Source organism: Dasypus novemcinctus, chromosome 6 (genome assembly GCF_030445035.2).
Source record: "Dasypus novemcinctus isolate mDasNov1 chromosome 6, mDasNov1.1.hap2, whole genome shotgun sequence".
NCBI lineage: Eukaryota > Metazoa > Chordata > Mammalia > Cingulata > Dasypodidae > Dasypus > Dasypus novemcinctus.
Genome location: NC_080678.1, coordinates 41,857,559 through 41,872,235, shown reverse-complemented (window position 1 = coordinate 41,872,235; position 14,677 = coordinate 41,857,559). Strand labels below are relative to the sequence as shown.

The following is a 14,677-nucleotide window of genomic DNA, read 5'->3' as shown; positions in this document are numbered from 1 at the left end:
ACTTCCCGTGCCGCTGACTGACAACAGAAGCGGACAAAGAAACAAGACGCAGCAAATAGACACCAAGAACAGACAACCAGGGGAGGGGGGGGTATTAAATAAATAAATAAATCTTTAAAAAAAAAAAAAAAAACAAGGACATTCTTTTACATAACAGTAGTACAGTTATAAAAACCAGGAATTTAACACCATCCAATGCTGTTATCTAATCTCTAAAACCATTTTCATATTTTACAGTTTTCCTCATGTTATCTTTTAAGATTATTTATTCCACCCTCCACCCCTACCCCGTTTTTTTTTTTTTTCTCCCTATGTCCTTGTCTTTGTTTTTTTCTAGGAGGCACCAGGAACCAAACCTGGGACCTCCAATTGGGGGGGAGGTGCCCAGTCACTTGAGCCTCATCTGCTCCCTGCTTGTTGTGTCTCTCCTTGTGTCTCCTCATTGTTTCCTCAGTTGCGTCATCTTGTTGTGTCATCTTTTTTTTTAGATTTATTTATTTCTCTCCCTTTCCCCCTCCCCCCCAGTTGTCTGCTTTCTGTGTCTATTGGCTGTGTGTTCTTCTGTGACTGCTTCTATCCTTATCAGCAGCACAGGAATCTGTGTTTCTTTTTGTTGCTGTTATCTTGCTGTGTCAGCTCTCTGTGTGTGCGGCGCCATTCTTGGGCAGACTGCACTTTCTTTTGCACTGGGCGACTCTCCTTATAGGGCGCGCTTCTTGCTCATGGGGCTCCCCTACACAGGGGACACCCCTTCATGACATGGCACTCCTTGTGCGCATGCACTGCGCATGGGCCAGCTCCACACAGGTCAGGGAGGCCTGGAGTTTGAACCGCAGACCTCCCATGTGGTAGGCAGACACCCTATCCATTGGGCCAAGTCGCTTCCCTTGTTGTGTTATCTTGTTGTGTCTGCTCGCCAAGGTAGCCCATTGCATCCGCTTGCTGTCTTGCTTATCTTCCTTAGGAGGCCCTGGGAACTGAACCCGGGACCTCCCCATGTGGTAGGTGGTGCCCAAGGGCTTGAGCCACACCTGCTTCCACTCATGTTGTCTTTTATAGCAAAATAAAATGCTGGATCATATGTTATATTCAGTTCTCATTATCGTTTTAATCATTTTTAAAAATATGGAATAATTCCTCAGTCTTTCTTGGTCTTGCGTGTAAGCATGACAGCTATTTTGGGGGAGTACAGGTTAGTCAATTTTAATTGATTTATTTTTAAAAGATTTATTACCCTCCCCCACCCCTGTTGTCTGCTCTCTGTGTCTTTTTTTTTTTAATAAAGATTTATGTATTTATTTATTCCCCCCCCCCCGGTTGTCTGTTCTCTGTGTCTGTTTGCTGCGTCTTGTTTCTTTGTCCGCTTCTTTTGTCGTCAGCGGCTCGGGAAGTGTGGGTGGCGCCATTCTTGGACAGGCTGCACTTTCTTTCACGCTGGGCGGCTTTCCTTGCAGGGCGCACTCCTTGCGCGTGGGGCAGGACTCCTTGCGCGCATCAGCGCACTGCGCATGGGCCAGCTCCACATGGGTCAAGGAGGCCCGGGGTTTGAACCGCGGACCTCCCATGTGGTAGACGGACGCCCTAACCACTGGGCCAAGTCCGTTTCCTTCTCTGTGTCCATTTGCTGTGTGTTCTGTGTCCGCTTGTATTTCATGAGGCAGTACTGGGGATCTGTGTCTCTTCTTTTGTTGTGTCATCTTGCTGCATCAGCACTCTGTGTGTGCGGTGCCACTCCTGGGCAGGCTGTGGTTTTACGCGGGGTAGCTCTCCTTGCGTGGGGGGCACCCCTAGCGGGGGCATCCCTGCATAAACTGGCACTCCTTGAGCATTGCAGCACCACACGTGGGCCAGCTCACCACATGAGCCAGGAGGCCCTGGGTATCGAACCCTGGATCTCCTATATGGTAGGCGAACACTCTATCTGTTGAGCCACATCTGCGTCCCAGTCAATTTTAAAATGTCCCTGTATTTGGATTTGTCTGCTCTTTCCTCCTGATTAGATTTGGGTCGTGCATTTTTTGGCAGGAATGCCACAGAAGTAGTACTTGTTTTCTTGGTACATTATATCAAAAGACACATAATGTCCCATTAATGGTGATGTTAACTTTGATTAATGTGGTACCTATTAGATTTTCTCTACTCTTTGTCCCTTTACATCAGTATGGACTCATAGATTCTTTTTTTTTTTTTGCTTTTTCTAGTTCCTGCAGTTGTTCATAGATTATTTAATGGGTTATAATCACTTACTGTCATTATATATCTTGATGCTCAAATTGTCCCATATTTGGCCAATTAAAACTCTTTCAACCTTGCTCCTGTTTGGTTTTTTCTTTTTTCTTTTTTCTTTTTTTTTGTCCCTGTTTAGACATGTTCCCATCATTCTTTTTTTTTAAAAATCTGGTTGCATCATCATCTTTTTGGTACGTTGCTTCGCTGCACAGGGGCTTGCACCCTCTCTATGCTGCACAGGTCTGGGGTGCCTTTCTTCTTTTTTTCATTTTACCAGGAGGTCCCAGGGATTGAACCCGGGTCCTCTATATGGCAAATGGGAGCTCAGTTGCTTGAGCCACAGCCACTTCCTCACATCATTCTTTAAGTACTTCCTTTCTAGCAAAACAAGATAACCTAGCCCTGGAATCAGCCATTTCTCCAAGGAACACTGGTTCCTATTTGGAGAATGGTTATGAGAAGCCAAGATCTAGGTCTAGGTGTTCTTTTTGTTTTTGGGCAATCATTGCTTTTGGACCTCTTAGTGGACTGAGCTATGAAATATATGTTTGCATATACATATACTAATACATGTATATACACACATATCAATATTTATTTCTGTATCTATTTATATTAAAAACCATTAATTCATACTGGTACTCCATTTCTAGCTCTATACCACAGGGTTACCCTCTAGCTTTCTCTCTTTGCATATTCATAATTTCTTTCTCTGACAAGTAGAAATCTGGCTCCCATTATCCACAATGTATTTACTTATTTGCTTAATCCCAGAATACACAGAAAGTAGTTTCAGAATTGCTTAGCTTAACCTCTGTAGGAAAAAAAAAGTAAGCATTGTAATTCAAAATTTGTGAAACATTAACAGGGTTCCAAATGTCAGAATTAAACAAAAAATATCCAATTTTTTTCTGCATAGATACTTCATATGTATTCTTTGTCTTTCCTATTTCAGCATACCATGAGGCATATAATATCTAGTTATGTCTCTTTTTGTAATAGTAATTTTGTTCAGTTGGTTCAGCTTCTTTCAGTCTGATCTAACATGTATTTCCACCAGTCTTTTACCTAGTGGTTTGGGTAGTCATTGAAGATCTATAGCTGTTACTTTATGAGGAGCTTCAAAATGGTGATATTTTACTTTTATCATTATTTTTGCATTACTAGTTGGACTTCTAAAAAGAAGAGTTTTCTTCCATCAACTGTAATTAGACAGGATAAATACTTGATTCTTTCCCTTTATTTACCAGTTTTCAGATTAATGATTTAGTGCCCTAACGAATATACAGAGGTGACCAATGAAGTCTTTCTTTTTTTTTTCAAAGATTTATTTATTTCTCTCCCCTTCCCCCTTCCCCCACCCCAATTGTCTGCTCTCTGTGTCCCTTCGCTGTGTGTTCTTCCGTGACCACTTCCATCCTTATCAGTGGCACTGGGAATCTGTGTTTCTTTTTGTTGCGTCATCTTGTTGTGTCAGCTCTCCGTGTGTGCGGCGCCATTCTTGGGCAGGCTGCACTTTCTTTCGTGCTGGGTGGCTGTCCTTATGGGGTGTACTCCTTGCACGTGGGGATCCCCTATGGTGGGGACACCCCTGCATGGCTCGGCACTCCTTGTGCTCATGAGCACTGCACATGGGCCAGCTCCACACAGGTCGAGGAGGCCTGGGGTTTGAACCACGGACCCCCCTTGTGGTAGACAGACGCCCTATCCCATGGGCCAAGTCTGCTTCCCTTCCCTTTATTTTTGAAGGATATTTTTGCTGGGTATAGAATTTGGGGTTTGCAATTATTTTATTTAGAAGTTTGCAATGAAAGCGTTTCATTGACTTCTTGCTTCCATAGTTTCTGTTGAGAAATCAGTTGTCAGTATTATTATTGCTTCTTTGAAGGTAATCTCACTTTTTCTTTAGCTCCTTTTAATATTTTCCCTGTCTTTGGTGTTCACTAGTTTTATAATGATATGCCTATGTGTAGTTTTATTTGTGTTTATCTTATTAGGGATTCAAAGGGCTTCTTGAATCAGTTTGGGGAAATTCTCAGCTATTATCTCTGCAGATATTACTTCTGTCCCATTTTCCTTTCCTCTCCATCTGGGATTCCATTTACATGTATGTTAGATATATTGTCAATGCATGCATCCTTTTTTTTTTGCCCCCTGTGTGCTTCATTCATTATTTTCTTCTCACATGTCTTCAAAACTACTACTACTCTGTTCAGCATGATCTACTGTAAACTCAATTGTTAAGTTCTTAATTTTGGTTGTTGTCTTTTTCAGTTCTAGAATTTCTGTTTGCTTTTTTATATACTTGTTTTCTGCTGATTCTTAAAATCTTGCCTTTAATCATCTTGAATATATTAAAAATTTTATCTTCTTGAATTCTTTAAAGTCCATATCAGATATTTCCATTTTTGGAAAGCCTCTATAGGTTTGCTTTAATTTTCTGTTGTTAGTTTCTTTCTCTCTTTTGGAAAAAAATGAAAACTTACTTTTATCATTCAAATATATGTAAAATAGTTTTTAAAATTCATATCATCTTGTCTCTTTGTGTACTTTGTTATTTTTGAGTTCACATACTATATATCAGAAATTTTAGAGCTATTTGGACACCTATGATGCTGATATAAACCAGTCTGGAGGAAGATGTTTGCTTTTGACAAGAAACAGCTAGGGACCTCAGCAATTCAAGATCACTCTAATTCAGGGTTTTTAAAACAAGGGGTCCATGAGCTTGAATTGAAATAAAAAAAAAACATTCTTGTGGGGACACATTGGTGCGGGTGTAATATATTTATTAAATATACAATATAGTGTGGACTTAACAAGGGGCCCCTGGTTTTTACCTGACCAGCAAAGGGGTCCGTAGAACCCCTACTCTAATTTCAGGTATTGAAAGGAAACTTGGTTTTACTTCCAGGTTATAGCCCTCCAGGTCTCAGCCCAAAGCACAGATGATTTTCCAGGGTCTCCGCCTGCTTATCAGACACTGGATTACCTTTTTTTTTTCCTCTCTCTCTATCTTCACAAGGCTGTTAGAACTCTGTTCTACCTCTCAGCCTATTAGCTACCTCTTCCCAAATCAACAGGTGATCTAGGGGGAAAGAAGCCATGAATGTCAGGTTTTCTTCTCTGTATTTCTTTCTCTAGATCTTGACACTTAATTCTTCATGATCTTGTTAAAATCTCTGTCTTAAAGAGTTGTAAATATTTTATCAAGCTTTTGTAGTTCTCAGTAGAAGGGTTGGTCTGAGCATCTGGAATACCTAGTTCACTGTTCCTGGAATTAGAAGTCATCCCAATTTTCTGTGCTAACTTTATATTTCTCTTCACAGATCGAGGAAATGACAACTGGCTGATTAAATATGACTATCCAATGGATAGTTCTAGCTCACGGGTAAGAGGGTGAGCTATATATTGAAGAAGGGGATGAGGAGGGCATCTGCAAAATATGGAAGCACAAAATGGCCAGATATTTAGGTCACATAAGTTAAAAAAAATGAGGATAACATATGTGTTTAAAATTTATAGAAAGGTTAATAGTTGGTATAATATTTGTCTCTCTGTGGTTAAAGGAATATCTTTCTGAATGATATTAATAAGACATATCATGAAGAAAAGGTAATTTAAGTTTGGGACATATTACATACTATATGCCTTTCCTAGAGAGTCACATTATACAGAAGCATAATAAAAGTCTGAGAAGCAAAACTTTAAATGAACCTTTTTAACTTGGGCCCAGAGATTTCTAAACTTTTTTAGAAAGTTGGAACATTTTTCTCATGACAAAACACAATTCCACAGAACACCAGTTAGAAAAAGCTGCTCCTGTACCTTCTTTTACTCTCTCATCCCTCCATCATTCATTTCTGTATCCCTGCTTGGTCTGCAGGTTTTATTTTTAAATTAGTGGGAAGGCTTTCAGGAGAAGGATGGTGAGTTTGATTTTTATTTCTCATAGTGTTTTTACTTCTCTAGTAGTGGCTTTCCAATTTTGTGCATCAAAATTGCCTGAGGGAAACGGACTTGGCCCAGTGGTTAGGGTGTCCGTCTACCACATGTGAGGTCCGCAGTTCAAACCCCGGGCCTCCTTGACCCGTGTGGAGCTGGCCCATGCGCAGTGCTGATGCGCACAAGGAGTGCCGCCCCACACAGGGGTGTCCCCCGCGTAGGGGAGCCCCATGCGCAAGGAGTGCACCCCGTAAGGAGAGCCACCCAGCGCAAAAGAAAGTGGAGCCTGCCCAGGAATGGCGCCGCCCACACTTCCCGTGCCGCTGATGACAACAGAAGCGGACAAAGAAACAAGACGCAGCAAATAGACACAGAGAACAGACAACCGGGGGAGGGGGAGGGGATTAAATAAATAAATCTTTAAAAAAAAAATTGCCTGAAGAGCTTATTGAAAATAGTGCAGACTCCCCAAGCCTTTTCCTCAGAGACTGATTCATTAGATCTGGAGTGAACACTCACTCAGAATTCCACTTTTTTTTTTTTTTTTTAAGATTTATTTATTTCTCTCCCATCTCCGCCCCGCCCCCCCCCCCCCATTGTCTGCTTTCTGTGTCCATTTGCTGTGTGTTCTTCTGTGACCGCCTGTATTCTTGTCAACGGCACCCGGAAATCTGTGTCTCGTTTTGTTGCATCATTTTGCTGCATCAGCTCTCTATGTGTGCGTCGCCATTCCTGGGCAGGCTGTACTTTTTTCACGCTGGGCGCCTCTCCTTACAGGGCATGCTCCTTGCACTTGGGGCTCCCCTACGTGGGGGACACCCCTGCATGGCACGGCACTCCCTGCACGCATCAGCACTGAGCATGGGCCAGCTCATCACATGGGTCCTAGGCCCTGGACCTCCTATGTAGTAGGCAGACGCCCTAACCATTGGGCCAATTCCCAATTCCACTTCCCAATTCCACACTTTTAATATGGTATCCTGGGGGATTCTAATGATGGTGTCCTGGAACCACAGTTTCTGTTGCTGTGATGGCACCAGTGAACCCAAAGCATGGATCCAGTTAAAGTCATGAGAGTTCCTGATATGGGCTGTCATTAGGTGATATGTACCACTTGTTTGCATTCAGCTCCTGTGCCTTCCCTTTTCATGTATCACTGAAATAGGGGACACACTCCCTTATGAGAGCAGCCAACTCTTATCTTCCCTGATTGTTATCTTACTGGAAAATATGGTCATCATCAGTGAAGTGGCATCTGAGACAGGTCCACACAAAAGGACCTTGGTCAACAGAGTCAACAGACATTGATTTTTCTTTCTTTTTTTCATGCTTTCAAGATTCTCATTGCTTTTCCCTAGAAGTAATGTCTTGTAGTTATCTCTTTGTGCCATTTCCCTTCTTACCAAAGGGCTGTGGCAACTCCTGATGAAGTATATCTTTTCTAAGATGGAGAAAAGAATTTTGAGAACCTTTGAACAAGCCAGGTCAGAGGTGCCATAAATGTACTAAGTTCAGATAACAATATAGAAAGCAATTTAGAGTATACCTCAAAATAAGTTGAATAAGGATGATGTCTGGAGGGGTTGAAATGGGATGCTTTGCTTCTTTAAAGGGCTTGAGGCACAAAGGATCCCTGAGTAATTAGTTTTTCCTTATTCTTTAGGACACAGACTGGGTAGTAGTGAAGGAGCCTGTTATTAAGGTGGCTGCCATAGACAATGGGCTGGCTTTCCCACTGAAGCATCCTGACTCCTGGAGGGCATGTAAGTCTCAAGACCTCTGTGGTCTGGCTTTTCTCTTGCTCAGTCTCAGTTTCCTTATCTGTACAATGGAGATAATAGTATCTCTATTGTAGAATTGTTCTAAGAATTAATGAAACGATGCAGATTAACACAATGGCTGGCATATGGCAACTACTCCATAATGTAAGCTATTAAAATTTTTACCTTAAATTATTTCCGTCAGAAGCGTAAAGTTGTGCTCTCTCATCTCCACTTTCCATTCTTCGTCTTCTTTCAGAGGACTAGCTTATAATTTATCCTATTTGTATCTCTAAATAATAAGCTGCAGTCAATGTTCTGCCATCTCTGCTGACTTCTTGGAAGCCAGCCCCCTGCCCCATTATAATTGAGAAACTTGGGTAGAAATACAAGAAGGGGGTCACTAACCCCTTTTGCAGTCCTTGTCTATCTTTTCAGAAGGATCATCTCGCTGTCTCATTGGCAAATAATTGTTTCTAGATAGGTTTGCATCTTAGAAGGTCATGTACTGTCTGAGAAAGAGCACAGGCTCTTGGATTAGGCAGACCTGGGTTTGAATCCTGATTTTTCCATTTACTAGCTATGTAACTTTTATAACTTTTAGGTTTAACAGCCCTTATAAGTTTTCTATTCTGTGCACATCAGAGAAGAGGGGTTCTGTCTTACAGTGCTCTGATAGGCAGTAGAAACAGATGGGCAGGCACTTTTCAACACCAGCTTTGCTTTTGGTCTTTTCTCTCTTCAGATCCTTTTTACTGGGCTTGGTTGCCCCAGGCAAAAGTCCCATTCTCTCAGGAGATCAAAGATCTGATTCTTCCAAAGATATCAGACCCTAACTTCGTCAAAGACTTGGAAGAGGACCTGTATGAACTTTTCAAGGTTAGCACTGGGAACCCAGTCTTAATTGCCATATAGAGGAAGGAATTCCTAATGATATTTCTAATTGGTCCTGATACAAACCAAGAGGGAATGGCCAAAACCCTCCTGACTTGAGTTAGCCAATGGCAAGATTACCACATATGGACAGCAGGATTTAGTTTGTATTGGTTTGAAAGAAATTGGCAGCTATGATGAATCACACTGGAGTGTATCCTATCTATCGTGTGGCAGCAGTGTATTTGCAGTGCTCTCATTTTCAAATGGAGCACTACCATCCAGGAGTACTATAGAGCTTAAAATAGACTCAGGACAAGATATTTCTTTGCGTTCTTGTTTCCTTATTTGTGAAATGGAGAACTGTGGTAGTAGTTGATGTCATCCAGCCTCATAAACTCCATGTAGATTTTCTTTATTGGAAAGTTTATAATTGGGGGAGAAAATGGGTTCCTCTGAAAGATCCACGCAGGTTTTATCTCCATCTGAGCTTCTTTTGCAGAAAGATCCTGGTTTTGACAGGGGACAGTTCCATAAGCAGATTGCTGTCATGCGGGGACAGGTAAGCCCGGGACATGCTCCAGGTGTCTACCCTGAGATTTCTTTGGGAGAGTTGTATCTCGTGTTGATAACTATAATGCTTGTGTTTTATGTCACTTTTTAGTCTGTGGCATACATATATGTGACTCTGCCATGACACATGGGAGAGAAAAGGTAGCCCTCCCAAATCTCCCACCTCTTCCAGTCTCCAGTGCTTTGAGAAGCACTTTACTATGTGCTTATCTTTGTGCCAGTTGCTGGATAATTCCTTGGTAAATAAACTCTGTCCTCAAGTTGTTCAAGACAGGCAGTATAACTTGGTGATAAAGAGCTGGTTCTGAAGTCAAGTGGCTTCACCATTTACAAGCTGTTGCTTTGGGCAAAGCCTCTGCTTCCTTGTTTATAAAATGGGATAATAATAATAATTTGCAGAGTTGGCCAGAAGCTCATGTGAAATAATGCATATCACGTGTTTAGTACAAGCAATATCTGGCACATAGTAAATACTCATATTGGCTATGGTTATAATTTTTGTTGTAACAGTTAATGTGTCATTCCTTCCCTTTCCACTTTACCTTCCAAAGGGCCATTATCCAGAATGGATAAACAAGTTCATGGGGGTGGCGGGGGGTAGGTAGGGGAATTGGGAGAGTGCAAATTTATCTTTCTCCCCAGGGGTCCCATCTTGTGCTCTTAATTTTTTTTAATATACTTTTTATTGAAGTATATCATTCATATATTAACATGCATAAACAATAAGTATATAGTAAAGATTGTGAACTTACTAAGTAAACATGCATAACATCATACAGGGGTCTCATACATCATCCCTCCGCCAACACCTTGCATTGTTGTGAAACATTTGTTACAAACTAATACAAGAGCATTGTCAAAATATTGCTGCTAACTATAGTCCCTATCTTACATTTGGTGTGTTTTTCTCCCAACCCACTCTATTTAGAAAAAATTTTTTTTTATTACAGAGGTTGTGAAATTACAAATCATGCACATGTGTAGAATTCCCATACAACACCCATTCAACAACATACCACACCATGGTGGAACATTTGTTACAGATTACGAGATAATATCAGACTATTACCACCACCCAAGGTCCATAGTGTACATTAGGCACACTTTTTCCATACACTTCCATTATCAACATGGTATCTCTTTAGCATTGATGCAAGAATATTTTAGTGTTGCTGTTAACCATAGTCTATAGGTTATACCAGTTGTAGTTTTCCCATGCTTCTCCACATTCCCATCACACTGCAATAGTGATGTACATCTGCTCTAGCTCACAGAAGGATGCCCTTGGCATTCATACCCTCAACCACAATTCTCATCCACCTTTGGATTCACTGTGTTATTCAGTCCCTAGATTAATCTTTAGCTTTCTTTGAATTGACATTTACTTCCACAGATTACCCTTTTCAGAAAGCCACAGTCCTACCCATTTATAAACCAGCTGCTACTCACTATAATGTGTTACCATCAACTCTGTCCATTTCCACGCTTTTACAGTCAAGTTAATTAAAACTTCTACATATGTTAAGCATCAGTATTTCTTCTCACCCCTCCTTTTATCTCCTAATAACCTATATTCTAGATTTTAACTCCATATATTTATTCTTTGTATTTAGTTCATATTAATGAGACCATGCAATATTTGTCCTTTTGGGTCTGGCTTACTTCACTTAGTATAATGTCTTCAAGATTCATCCATGTTATCACATGTGTCCCAATTTCATTTCTTCTTACTGCAGCACAGTATTCTATCATATGTATATACTGCATTTTGTTTGTCCATTCATTGGTTGATGGACACTTGGGTTGTTTCTGTCTTTTGGTGAATGTGAATAATGCCGCTATGAACATTGGTGTGCAGATGTCTGTCTGTGTCACAGCTTTCAGTTCTTCTGGATACATTTCTAGTAGGGGAATTGCTGGATCATATGGCACTCTATATTTAGCTCCTGAGGAACCACCAAACTGTCTTCCACAGAGGCTACACCATTTTACATTCCCTCCAACAGTGAAGGAATATTCCTATTTCTCCACATTCTCTCCAGCACTTACTGTTGTCTGATTTTTTAATAGTGGCCGTTCTATGTGGTGTTAGATGATATCTCATTGTTGTTTTGAGTTGCATTTTCCTAATAACTAGTGATATGGAACATTTTTTCCTGTGCTTTTTAGCCATTTGTATTTCCTCTTTGGGGAAATGTCTATTTAAATCTTTTGCCCATTTTTTAATTCGTTTGCTTGCTCTTTTATTGTTGAGTTGTATGGTCTCTTTATATAGAATAGAAATCAAACCCTTATCAGATTGTGGTTTCCAAACATCTTCTCCCATTGAGTGGGCTGTGTTTTCACCTTACTGATGAAGTCTTTTGAATCACAGAAGGTTTAAGTTTGAGGAGGTCCCATTTATCTGTGTTTTCTTTCATTGCTCGTGCTTTTATTGTAAGGTTTATGATTCTGCCACCTATGACCAGGTCTTGAAGATGTTTCCCTACTTTTTTTTTCTAGGAGCTTTATGGTACTTGCTTTTATATTTAGGTCTCTCATCCATTTTGAGTTAATTTTTGTATAAGGTGTGAGATAGGGTTCTTCTTTTGGCTATGGATATCCAGTTCTCCCAGTACCATTTGTTGAATAGACTGTTCTGTCCCAGTTGGGTGGGTTTGACAGGCTTGTCAGAAATCACTTGGCCACGGGAAACGGACTTGGCCCAGTGGTTAGGGAGTCCGTCTACCACATGGGAGGTCTGCGGTTCAAACCCCGGGCCTCCTTGACCCGTGTGGAGCTGGCCCATGTGCAGTGCTGATGCGCGCAAGGAGTGCCCTGCCACGCAGGGGTGTCGCCCGCCTAGGGGAGCCCCACGCTCAAGGAGTGCGCCCCGTAAGGAGAGCCGCCCAGCGCAAAAGAAAGTGCAGCCTGCCCAGGAATGACGCTGCCCACACTTCCCGTGCCGCTGACGACAACAGAAGCAGACAAAGAAACAAGACACAGCAAATAGACACAGAGACCAGACAACTGGGGGAGGGGGGGGGGAATTAAATAAATAAATAAATCTTTAAAAAAAAAAAGAAATCACTTGGCCATAGATGTGAGGGTCTGTTTCTGAACTGTCAGTTTGGTTCCATTGGTCTATGTGTCTGTCTTTTTGACAATACACTGTAACTAGGTAATATGATTTAAAGTCTGAAAGTGAGAGTCCTCCAACTTCACTTTTTCTTTTTAAGATGTTTCTGGCTATTTGGGGCCTCTTACCCTCCAGATAAATTTGTTAATTGTGTTTTTCATTTGTTTAAAAAATGCTGGTGGAATTTTTATTGGGATTGCATTGAATCTGTTTATCAGTTTAGGTAGAATTGACATTTTAATGCTATTTAGTCTTCTAATCCATGAGCATGGAATGTTCTTTCAGTTATTTAGATCTTTTAAAATTTCTTTTAGCACTACGTTATATTTTTCTGATTACAAGTGCTTTACATCCTTGGTTAAGTTGGTCCCTAAATATTTAATTCTTTTAGTTGCTATTTTGTAAATGGAATTTTTTTCCTGACTTCCTCCTCAGATTGCGCATTACTTGTGTATAGAAACACCACTGATGTTTGCATATTGATCTTGTATTCTGACACTACTGAAGTCATTTATTGGCTTTAGCAGCTTTGTTGTAGATTTTTTGGGACTTTCTAGATATAGGATTTTATCATTTGTGAAGTGAAAGTTTCACTTCTTCCTTTCTGATTTGCATGCCTTTTATTTCTTTTTCTTGCCTGATTGCTCTAGCTAGAACCTCTAGCACTGTATTGAACAACAGTGGTGACAGTGGGTATCCCTGTCTTGTTCCTGATCTCAACAGGAAAGCTTTCAGTCTTTCACCATTGAGTGCAATGTTAGCTGTGGGTTTTTCATATATGGGCTTTATCATGTTGAGAAAGTTTTCTTCAATTCCTATCTTTTGTAGTATTTTTATCAAGAAAGGATGCTGTATTTTGTCAAATGCCTTTTCTGCATCAATCTATAAGGTAATGTGATTTTTCTTCTTGATTTATTAATGTGGTGTATTATGCTGATTGATTTTCTTGTACTGAACCACCCTTGCATGCCTGTTATAAAACCCACTTGATCATGATGAGGAATTCTTTTACTATGTTATTACATTCAGTTAGCAAATATTTTATTGAGGATTTTTGCACCTATATTCATTAGACAAATGGGTCTGTAATTTTCTTTTTCATAATATCTTTTTTTTTTTAAGATTTTTTATTTATTTTTCTCCCCCCACCCCCCACCCTGTTGTCTGCTCTCTGTGTCCACTCACTGTGTGTTCTCCTGTGTCTGCTTGCACCCTCGGGGGCACTGGAAAACTGCGTCTCTTTTTTGTTGAGTCATCTTGCTGTGTCAGCTCTCCATGTGTGCGGCACCACTCCTGGGTGGGCTGCGCTTTTTTCATGTGGGGCAGCTCTCCTTGCAGGGTGTACTCCTTGCACATGGGCTCCCCTACACAGGGGTGCCTCTACGTGGCATGGTATTCCTTTTTGCGTGGCAGTTCTGCACTTGGGTGAGCTCACCACACAGGTCAGGAAGTCCTGCATATCAAACCCTGGACCCTCCATATGGTCGGCGGACACTCTTATCAATTGAGCCATGTCCACTTCCCTTCATCTGGCTTTAGCATTAGGGTGATATTGGCTTTATAGAATGATTTTGGTAGCATTCCTTCTTGTTCAGTTTTTTTGAAGAGCTTGAATAAGATTGGTATTAAATCTTCTTTGAAAACTTGGTACAACTCACTTGTGAAGCCATATAGTCCTGGGCTTTTCATTTTGGGGAGCTGTTTGATGACTATTTCAATCCCTTTGCTTGTGATTTGTTTGTTGAGGTCTTCTGTTTCTTCTAGAGTTAATGTAGGTTGTATATTCCTAGGAAGGTTTTCATTTCATCTACATTGTGTAGTTTTTTTTTGGCATAAATTGTTCATAGTATCCTCTTACGACCTCTCTTATTTCTGTGGGGTCAGTAGTAATATTCCCATTTTCATTTTTAGTTCATTTATTGGCATCTTTTCTCTCTTTTTCTTAGTCAGTCTAGCTAAGGATTTGTTGATTTTGTTAATCTCAAAGAACCAACTTTTGGTTTTGTTAATTCTCTCTGTTATTCTTCTGTTCTCAATTTCATTTATTTCTGTTCTGATCTTTGTTATTTCATTCCTTCTGCTTGCTTTGGGATTAGTTTGCTCTTCTTTTTCTAGTTCCTTCAGCTGCGTAGTTAGGTCATTGATTTTAGCTCTTCTTTTTAATGTAAGCATTGAGGAC

At 40.6% G+C, this 14,677-nt stretch overlaps 1 protein-coding gene across 1 annotated transcript in view; it reads left to right on the top strand.

Annotated features, from left to right (window-relative positions):
- The window catches only part of PI4K2A (phosphatidylinositol 4-kinase type 2 alpha), a 56,695-nt gene that overhangs the window by 20,949 nt on the left and 21,069 nt on the right, over positions 1-14,677 (top strand). The window contains exons 5-8 of the mRNA XM_004456994.4: positions 5,559-5,620; positions 7,838-7,937; positions 8,680-8,813; positions 9,310-9,369. Coding sequence (XP_004457051.1) covers positions 5,559-5,620; positions 7,838-7,937; positions 8,680-8,813; positions 9,310-9,369 — 356 coding nt within the window. The remainder of the gene's footprint in view (positions 1-5,558; positions 5,621-7,837; positions 7,938-8,679; positions 8,814-9,309; positions 9,370-14,677) is intronic.